Genomic DNA, 10,219 nt, shown 5'->3' on the forward strand with positions numbered 1-10,219 from the left:
TTTCTTTATCCATTTGTGTTTTTTTCTGAGTAGTTAGAAAAAAATTTCTTTTGAGTAAATTTGTATCTAATTTAGAAAGTTCTGCAATGCTTCTACTTGCAAAATCATCTGCAAATAGGAGTAGCTGAAAGACCTGAGTGTCTATAAAGAACTCCTCTTGGTCTTAGAATGTACTTTAGACTTCCTCCATGACGGTGGCAAATACCATTTATAAAGATGTACCTCCCTGTTTTTTTATCTCATTTTATGTTAATAACCAGTCACCAGAAAAAATTATCTCTGTTATTTATTCTTTCAAGTAATTTTGTATGATTCTAGGAAAGGTCCTTAGTTGAACCTTTCACCAAGCCTTTCTATTAACTTGCTTTTTCTGCCCATGCTTCTTACAGTTTTTTTCTTTGCGCCACTTCTTTTTTAAAAATTTATTTATAATATTTTTCCATGGTTACATGATTCATTATTTTTCCCACACCTCTTCCTTCCCCTCTCCCAGAGCTGACAAGCATTTCCACTGGGTTATACATGTATCATTGTTCAAAATCTATTTCCATGTTATTCATATTTGCAATAGAGTGATCTTTTGACATCAAAAGCCCAATCACATCCTCATCGAACCACACAATCAGTCGTATGTTTTTCTTCTGCACTTCTGTTCCCACGGTTCTTTCTCTGGATGTGGATAGTGTTCTTTCTCATAAGTTCCTCTGGATTGTCCTGGGTCATTGCATTGTTGCTAGTAGAAAAGTCTATTATATCCAGTTGTGCCACAGTGTATCAGTCTCTGTGTACAATGTTCTCCTAGTTCTCATTTTGCTCTGCATCAATTCCTGGAGGTCTTTCCAGTTCACATGGAATTCCTCCAGTTTATCATTCCTTTCAGCACAATAGTACTCCATCATCATCAGACACAACAATTTATTCAGCCATTCTCCAATGGATGGACACCCCCTCATTTTCCAATTTTTTGCCACCACAAAGAGCACAGCTCTAAATATTTTTGTGCAAGTATTTTTCCTTATTATCTCTTTGGGGGTCCTCTTACAGTTTTGTAAAATGAACTGCTTGGAATATTCTGCCATTCTTTCTACCATTTCCTCAACAATATACAAAGAGTTTGCCTTCTAAATTGAATTTGCCCTTGATTGACATAGCTCTCTATTTAGCAAGTGTGTGCTACTTGCTATAGTTTTCAAGTTCTTTGGTACCCTTGGTCTCATGATCTATTTACCCCAGTTAAATTCCCTTAGGAAATGATAATAATCTGTATTAATATCTGTTTCTTTTATCTACTTCCCACTTTTTGTCATCAATAGTTTGTTTAAACAAGTTATGTTGGAATTCCCTCATTTGCATGCCACATCTTCCTATGTTTATTCTTTCTCTTAGTATGATGTTAATCTTTGCTCTGACGAATTAGTGGTCTGACTAGAAGATTTGGAAATTACTCTTACAATGACAACCAGCCATTTCCTATCTGCTAAGATATAATCAAATGGTAGCAAAGAAATGGAAACAAAGTGGGTGTGCCATTGATTGGAGATCAGCTTTAAAAATACTATGGCATAAATGTCATTGAGTATTATTGTACAATATGAAATAACAAATATAAGATATTCAGAGAAACATGGGAATATTTGTATGAAGTGGCATAAAGAAAATAAAGAACCAAGAGAGTAACATATAAAATACAACATTGTAAACAAAAAGACTCAGTAAGCTGAATTCTGAGAAAATGAAAAGTCATTAATAAAAAAAATTGTGGTCCAGAAAAATAGAAAATGAAATATACTGCTCTCATCATGATAGAAATGCAGAGAGATAATGTCACATACATGATTAGAAATGATCACCATATTGGATGTTTTTTCTTTGTTACAAATGGATAATTTAATCTAATGGGGAGAGGAAGGGTTTTTTTCTTTTTCTTTTCCAGAAATGATTGAGATATCAAGAAAGATACACTAATAAAATGTGTTTTGAAAATATCTAACCAGTTACTTTAATTTAATGCAGTGTTCACCATGTTCAACTCCTAACACTCTCCTTAAAAACTTGTGTATGATATTTGGGGTGTCTATATGTCTGTGTACAGTATAGTCTATAACCCTTTGGTCTCCTACATTTCTTATTCCTGAAACTTTTTTTTTCAACAACTTTTTTTTTTCTTCACTTGTCTCTCATTTCCATCTTTGCATTGAAGTTGCAAGCTCTAAAACATGTTGATTTTTATTTGGAGGGTGTTAAGATTTTCATAGAATTTTTCTACCTCTTCATCCTTTGAAACAGATGTTGGCCCATAAACTGAAGTTATCTTCATGATGATTTTTTGGCAAAGTCTTATCATCAACTCTGAATTGTTAGATGATCACGTATTTTATGAAATGAGACTTGTTGCTACCTTTGACGTTATTATAAAACCAACTCTTTTAGGTACTTCTCCTAGGACAACCAATGAATCATCTTTCTGTTTAATAATAACTTCCTTTTAAAGGAATGAGTAAATGAATAAATTGTTTATTAAACACTATATAACTGTGCCAAATGCTAGGGATACAAATAGAAAGGTGAGAAGGGTAAGAATCTCTGCTCTCAGGGAATTCTTATAAAATAAGAATATAAAAATTCATGTAATTTTGTCCCTTAGCAGAGTGTCCACTATTTAAAGTACCAAGACCTAATGTTTATGGATGGCATAAAAATTAATTATTTGTACCCGATGCTATACAGAACCAATGGGCATTTGTATTCATTGTTTTATGAGTAGCCATAGCCAAAGAATTCACTATCAAATAGCCAGTCTACCTGTGATGAGCCTCTCTGTATTTAAGACTGGTTCTTCACAAAACAAATATAATCTGGTCGGTATAGAATTATTTTATTAAAGGATCTTTTGACTTCACAATAATTTCCCTACTTACAATTCTTACCCACAATCATAGAACACTCCCCACAGCAAAATAGTCAAGTAAAATTAACCAACACGGCAACTGTGTTTGTTTTTGTTACATTTGGCATAATAGTCAACTCATCTTCAATATTTGTTATTGCACTTATTATGAGCTCAGATGTTTTTTATGTAATTTTAACTTACAACATTATATTCATTATGTATATGATCTTCTCTGGTTATGCCTACACCAACCTGTATCAGTTCACAAAAGTTTACTTATGTTTCTCTGAATTCCTCATTTTCATAGTTTCTTACAGTATAAAATATGCAGTTATTAAACAATTCCCCAGTTTATGGGTAATCACTTCATTTGCATTTTGTGGTGTTGATTTTGTTATCAAAAATACTGCTATGAATAATTTTATTTATGTTATAGCTTTCTTTTCTATCTTTACTTTTCTTAGAGCATATGCCCAATAGTGGGATTACTGGATCACAAGGTATGAATAATAAAAGCAGCTTTTTTTCACAAAATTCCAACTTGCATGATAAAATAGTTAGAACATTTGACATTTCTACCAACAGTACCTTAATGTGTCTAATTTCCAATAGCAACTCCAATTTTGACCGTTTTGTACTTTTATCTAGATTTAGTCCATTGCTAATTTTATACCTTTCTGACAAGGTCAACTATTTTGAAGCTTGCATTGTTCTGGCAAAGCCTTTGAGAACTCAGGTTCATTCCCATGCCTGAGAACTTTGTGGGACTTTATATATAGTAGGTCAATAAGTATTAAATAGAATTACTAGGTGATTTATTTGCAACCATTTAGCAAACATAAAATGAAAATATATTTTCTCAGGGTTGTTTGCCAGGTTCTTTTATTCCTTTTAGGAAGTATGTTTAGGCTAACAGTGTTAGCTTGTTCATTCGTGATGTATCAGCCTGGCATAGAAGAGAAATAGTATTAGAGTTTGGAAATACTAGAGTTTGAATCTTGGGCCTTTCACTTAGTCAACTGTGCAATCATGGGAAATACCATAGTTTCACCAAACCTCAGTTGTCTATCTATAAAACAGTAATAACTTGCATAGTACTCCTTCACAAGAGAACTAAGAGGCTCACAGCAGATAAAGCATTTTGCTTAAAGCACAACATAAATATCAGTGATGATGATGATGATGATGATGATGATGACAATGATGACAATGATGATAAAGGTGATGACTGTGTTAGTGGTATATTTTTCCTATACTTGTAACTCATAGAATAAACTGTGGGTAAAAAAGGAGTCTTAACCAATCCTAAATCCTATACAGTTTTTATGCCAGACTATCTTCATCATGACTTTTTTTTTTAAACCCTTGTACTTCGGTTTATTGTCTCATAGGTGGAAGATTGGTAAGGGTGGGCAATGGGGGTCAAGTGACTTGCCCAGGGTCACACAGCTGGGAAGTGGCTGAGGCCGGGTTTGAACCTAGGACCTCCTGTCTCTAGGCCTGACTCTCACTCCACTGAGCTACCCAGCTGCCCCTCCTCATGACTTTTTTAGAATTTGTCCTGTTCCATTTTGCTTATATTTCTTGCCCTTTTCATTTACCTTTCCGTACTGCTTTAAACTTTATAGCATGAAGCAGGAACTTTCTTAGCATAAAAGGAGCAGGAAAATGGATTAGTAGGCTCACACCAAACATTTTTTTCATGTTCATATCTAAGTTGTATTTGTAGAATTCAAAATCAAGAAAATCCTGACATTAACTTAGATGAACATTAGGAATTTCTTGGACTCATGTCTGCTATGCTTTCATTTTAAAACCACAAATAAAGATTCAGCATTGGGTACTTTTCTGATGGAGAGGTCTGTGGTCAGACCAAGCATTTCTCTCAACTTGATCAGATCCTGAGGTTTTCAAATCCAATACTCTGCAAATATAGATTTATTTGACCATGAGAAATAATTAAAAACTCCAGAGCTAATGCAGCTCTTCAGAGTCTTCTTCTATTGGAGATGATAAGATAACCCAGTATAACCTTTTCTAATCTTAGGCTATACCACATTGAGGTTGAGGAAGAATAAATCCATATTTTGTGAATGTTAAGTTATATTGGTTTGGGTTTTTAAATTAACAAGCCTTCATTTGCCATTATTCAAATCATGTATTTTTGATTTGCAGTTAAATGCTTTATTTCTTCATTCTCACTACAACTGTCCAGTCTGGACACACAATCATTCTGTGAAGACAAAGGGGCATTGAAAAGGTCAATCGTACATAGTTATAAATGTCCATTGTGTATTCATTCCAGCAAGGGGTTTCTGGGGATTATATTCACATTCATGTTAGGCCTTGTGAAATAAAAAATGAAGTTGTTTCCAGCAGTGTTACTCTTCCAGTGATAAGCACCCTACTACAGGGGAAATTCTGATTTTAAACAGCATTGGGTTCATCCTATAAATGCAATGTCGAATTGAGGCAATGACCTCAATTGTGGGAAGTATAAGGTTGCCTAAATTATCCACTTGGCCTTTTAACACTGACCAAATCCGTAGGATAATTGCTTAATTCCCCCACTTCGCTTTTCCTGTGTAGTTTTAGCAATACAGTTCTCCTTTCCTTTTGTTTGAACTCAACTTCCTGTTTCACTTTGTAGAGCCTAAAACACAATACCTACAAGTCTATCATTTGTTTCTATATATTCTTATTGCTCCAAGGGACTTTGAGAAGCTACTTATTTCATACCCATCTCCAGTCAGTACTCTCCCCAGTGCTGAATATAGATATATAGAGATTTATTCCCATTAAGAACCTTTTAAGGATTCCCTGGGGCTAGTTAAAAAAAAAAAAAGCTAATTATGGTCTGATTCAGAGAGCAATGTTATACTTACATGAAAATAACCATAGAAGAAAAGTCTATCTGCGAATTTTAGAACTATGACTATTTTTGTGGTTGTGTTTGGGGTTTCCCAAAATGTAATGTATTTTCTCATGGAGGGTGGGGGGTGGTAGGTTTAGGAAATAGTCAAGCATGTTGGTATTTTTTGTTTTGTTTTGTTTAGGTATAGATCTGAATGCTTATCAAAGAACAGAACATTGTAATGTCAAAGACCACCGTGGAGAAGACCGGAGGTGGCTGTAATCTAGCATTTCACAACCCTTTTGAAAAAGCAAGAGTTCACAGGAGGGGTAGCTGTTGTTTTAACCAAGACTTCATTAGCATCAAGTTATTGAGAGGCAGATGGTTAAACATAAGAATAATATTGACAGATTTTTTTTAATGACACCTTCCCACCTTTAATGAATCCCTGCTAAAAAGCCAGCTTTTTGTGGTTGTGGTTGTTGTTGTTGTTGTTAAAATAATTAATTTCACTTTGTTTTTCCTCTCTTACCTCCAGCAATTGTGGTTGCCTGTAGTAAGCAAAGAGCTTTAGGTAAATTCATTTTCGAAGATGATCAGTGATTTTGGCCATTTATCTTTAGTGTTTATTTTATCCCCCTGTCTATAGAAAACACAAGACTCCACAGTCTTCATTTTTTAGGCTTCTAAAAGACTTGGAATAAACATTTGACCAAACACACTAAAATCCTGACATTTAGACCTTAACACATACAAGAATCGAATAACTTATCTGGATGAGTCATTCACCAAAACTTTCAGTCAAGAATATCCAGATAATTGAGGTTTAAGGAAAGGGAGAAGCAGAAAGGTAAGGTTTCTTGAATCAGCAAAGTAATTATTTCCATTCTCCACCCAAGCTCAATAAAAAGTTAGCAAGTTACCCTAGTTTCCTCCCTACCTAGCCACTCTGTTTGGGTAGGAGGGAACTTAAAGTTCTGATTGTTGGGCTTTTCCCATTCTCTTTTGTAATGCTTGACTTTGGAAATGTGAATTCATATGCTCAATCCTTTTTGATGTGCAGCTGCCTTTCTCAGAGACCCTATCCAACTAAAGAACTCTTCCTGTCATTCTTTCTTTTCCTTTTGTAAAGACCTGAGAAAAGGGGGAAAGGAGATGGTCCTATTTTAAGGGCCTCATTGCTTTAAAACATTACCATGTCAAGTCACTTATCTCTTTAGTTAAGGTGGTGCCTACAAGCCTACCATGAAACATATTAAGTTTAATAATTCCGATAAATTGTAAAATAAACTTTTCTAATTAAGTTATTAAGCTCTTTCTAGCTAATGCATTTCTTTCTTTTGAGATATCCAAATAATTGTCCTCCAGTCCTCTGCTTGACTTTGTATGTGTACATAGTTTGTTTTGAAAACAATGCAATGTTAAGAAAAACATCAAAAGTAATTGAATATAGAAGTAGTAGTAAGGGAGGCAGAAAAGAAGGAATAAGGAAATGCCATGAATAAAGTGTTCTATAAGTTTTATTACAAAAAAAAGTCCCAATTCACTTAACATGCTATTCTGGTAAGTTATTTGACCCAAGTTCATTGCAGGCAAATCCCATTTAAAAATATACATACTGTATATTTACACACAAGTCCAAGTAACTAAAGGCTAAAGTGAAGGTGTAAGTCAATTTCTAAATTACACCTAAGAAGATGAATAAGTCCTTACAAATTCAGCAAAACTAAACACAGGATTGTATTTTCACTCAGGCACGTGAAGAGGTAGGAATAGCTTTAAAAGAAGAGACCTGTAGTGCAAATGTTGAGGATTTCATTGAAGCAGCTCAGCTCTTACCAATGAGATCCTCACTATCTTTGGTCAACCTATGAGGCTGAGGTTGCTGCCTTGTCACTTAAAACAACAACAAAAACGTTGTTTGCATATACAGAGGAAATGCAGCTCTGGGATCATACGGAAGACTGGGGAAATTCTGACAGTATTTTGTGTCACCCCTTAAAACCCAGAATTGTATAAGGCCGGTTAGGAAAGGTAGCAGCAAGGTTGGACGGGCAGCTGGGAGCCAGTTTCCCTGATAAGACACATAAATAAGAGGTAAACAAGTTGCTTAAAAGGCATCAAATTAAGACCGGTATGCACACAACTTTGAGCACAAAGAAATTAATATACTGTACTTTCTTTTAAAAAGTAACCCTCTCCCCCCCCCCCCCCCCCCCCCGTGCAACCTTCTAGTCCACTCCCAAAGGAGCCTGTAAGTCCAAAGGTGCGTAGGATTAGCAGTAAAGTCTGAGAGGTTTTCTGCAGCACTCAGAAACTTGCTTGTGAGGTAAGGTCAAGTCTGTGCTGAAAGGCTTCAGAGTTAACTTATGAAGAAGAGTCTTTGGAGGGAGCAGGGCTCTCAGCATTTTTGCCAGACTTTGCAGGGCTCATACCCGACATAGAAAGCTGAAGAGGCGTTGCAGGTGAAGTGCTGGCCAACAATCCCTCTCTTTCCCTTTTCTTCTGTTTCATTCTTCGGTTCTGGAACCAAATTTTGACTTGAGTGTCATTCAGCTGTAGGGAATGGGCTATTTCTATGCGGCGGGCCCTGGTTAAGTACTTATTGAAATGAAACTCTTTTTCCAGTTCAGTAAGTTGCTTGGTGCTGAAATTTGTTCGTATCGTACTTGAGGGGCTGTGTACGCCATACTCGGAGAGTTTGCCTGGAACGTAGACAGTGAATGAGTGAAGGAAAGATTAGGAAGGGGACTTAAATGAAGGCAGAAAGAAAACAAGAACAAAGATCCAAAGTCAATTCTCAATCTGGGACCCCGAATCAGAGCCCTCACTCAAGGTGAACAAATGTGTGGATGTAAATGGGACCCTTATCTATAGGGAGTTCCCTCACTTCAATTTACTGAGAGCACTGGATTCGTTCTTAGTTTGAAGTTTAACTGCAAGGGTCTACATCGAACTCAGAGGCATATGTATGGGATGAAATGATCGTCTTTGGATGGCCTTGAAGGAATGAGACCTCTACATAGAGCCTCGGTTTCAGAAAGAAGTGGGTGTTTAAAGTAAGTGAACGCTAATAGACAACTCATTGACTGGAGGGGGCAGGGAAGGAGTTGTGAGAAGCATCAACTCCCAAGGTTAAGGTTTACTTACTTTTCTTGGGGGCGTTCCTTTTCACTTTCATCCATTCAAAAGTGCTGAGGGCTGTGGGAAGCCCGGAGGCGGGAGAGATGGACTTGGGGTAGGATCCTGGAGCTGGGGAGACCGCCTGGAAGACCCCGGCTGGGCCATCGCCTTGCTCTTTGAGACCCTGGGGGAAGGGGCTGGGCTCGCCAAAGGCGCTGTAGTCCACTTGGCCGCTGAGAATGAAAGAGCCGCCGCCTGAAAAGACGGCAGAAGTGGCGTAGTGAACTTGGCCGGCCACGCCGTCTTCGGCCGCGGGCCCGAGGCCGCCAGAGAAGTCGTACGCGGAGCCCTGTGGCAGGAAGCCGTAGTCTGCGGCAGGTGCGGCGCCCGCCTCGTAGGTGCCCTCGAGGGTGCACTGCGCGAACGGAGGAGCGCCAGGGGCCCGGGCAGGGGCTGGGGGCGGCGGCAGCTGTGGCGAGGGCGGCGTCGTCGGCGGAGGCTGCGGCTGGGGCTGGGGCTGCACTAGGGCAGGAGGCACCGGCCGAGCCCCAGCCGCGGCTACGGGTAGGCAGCTCACAAAGGCGCCCTCCCCGCCGAGGGGGAAGGCAGGCTGTAGCGCCACGGGCCGGGGATCCGAGCGGCAGAACTTAGGGGAGAAGGTGAGCACTTCTCCGCACGAGATGTATTCCAAGTACGAATTCATGGTCCAGTCCGACGGCTCAAGGGTAGCAGGTGGTGCAAGAGGGGCGACAAGGCGCCCCCGGAGGTAGCTGGGCTGTCCGGGATCCACTGCTTTACCTTGCCTTGCCCTGCTTTGCCTCGCCTCCGCTACACCAGCTCCTCTCGCCGTGCCATTGCAAGCGGTTTGGGAGGTAAATATTGCCCTAATATACAGCCAGGGGCGGCCACGTGCTACCGACAGGCCAATGGCTGCCTTCTCCGCAGAGCACACCGCACCAAGCTTGGGAGCTGCTCGCACGCGCTGCTGCCAGCCCTGGAGGCACAAACTTTGCCACCCGAGAAAGAAAGCCCTAGGTCAGCCAGCGCTCGAAGGGGATTCTGGCGACCCCCAAGGCTACTTGGGAGATCGAGCTCCGCCTGAGTTCTGAGAATTAGGAGGGGAGGGGAGAAGAAAGCAAATGCTTGCTGCAAGCTGCGCCCAGGACAGGTAAGAGAGTGGGGAGGAGGGGAGCAGGGTAGTGTTGGGGACAGGGGGAGGGCATGGGAAGAGACGAGATGCTGGCTAGGTGGCTAGCTTAGTCACTAGGGAAGGACCAGGGTTCCTTAGTTCTCACTAGACTGTTTTGGATTGTGTAATAGCTGGGGTGTGTGTAATCCCTGGAGTGTGCGAG

General features: G+C 39.5%; 1 protein-coding gene across 2 annotated transcripts; it reads right to left on the reverse strand.

Moving 5' to 3' along the window:
* Positions 1-8,020: 8,020 nt before the first annotated feature.
* Positions 8,021-9,750, reverse strand: HOXD1 (homeobox D1). 2 transcript variants are annotated; one of them, XM_044666484.1, is made up of 3 exons: positions 9,406-9,750; positions 8,895-9,366; positions 8,021-8,449 (listed from the first exon to the last, which is right to left on the reverse strand). In XM_044666484.1, exons 1-3 carry the CDS (start codon positions 9,568-9,570, stop codon positions 8,112-8,114), a joined length of 975 nt encoding a protein of 324 aa, XP_044522419.1. In that variant the 5' UTR covers positions 9,571-9,750; the 3' UTR covers positions 8,021-8,111. The 2 variants fall into 2 exon arrangements, with proteins under 2 accessions (XP_044522419.1, XP_044522418.1); XM_044666483.1 differs by having other exon boundaries at positions 8,895-9,750.
* Between the last annotated feature and the right edge of the window lie 469 nt (positions 9,751-10,219).

This window comes from Gracilinanus agilis, chromosome 3 (genome assembly GCF_016433145.1).
Source record: "Gracilinanus agilis isolate LMUSP501 chromosome 3, AgileGrace, whole genome shotgun sequence".
In the NCBI taxonomy this organism is placed as follows: domain Eukaryota; kingdom Metazoa; phylum Chordata; class Mammalia; order Didelphimorphia; family Didelphidae; genus Gracilinanus; species Gracilinanus agilis.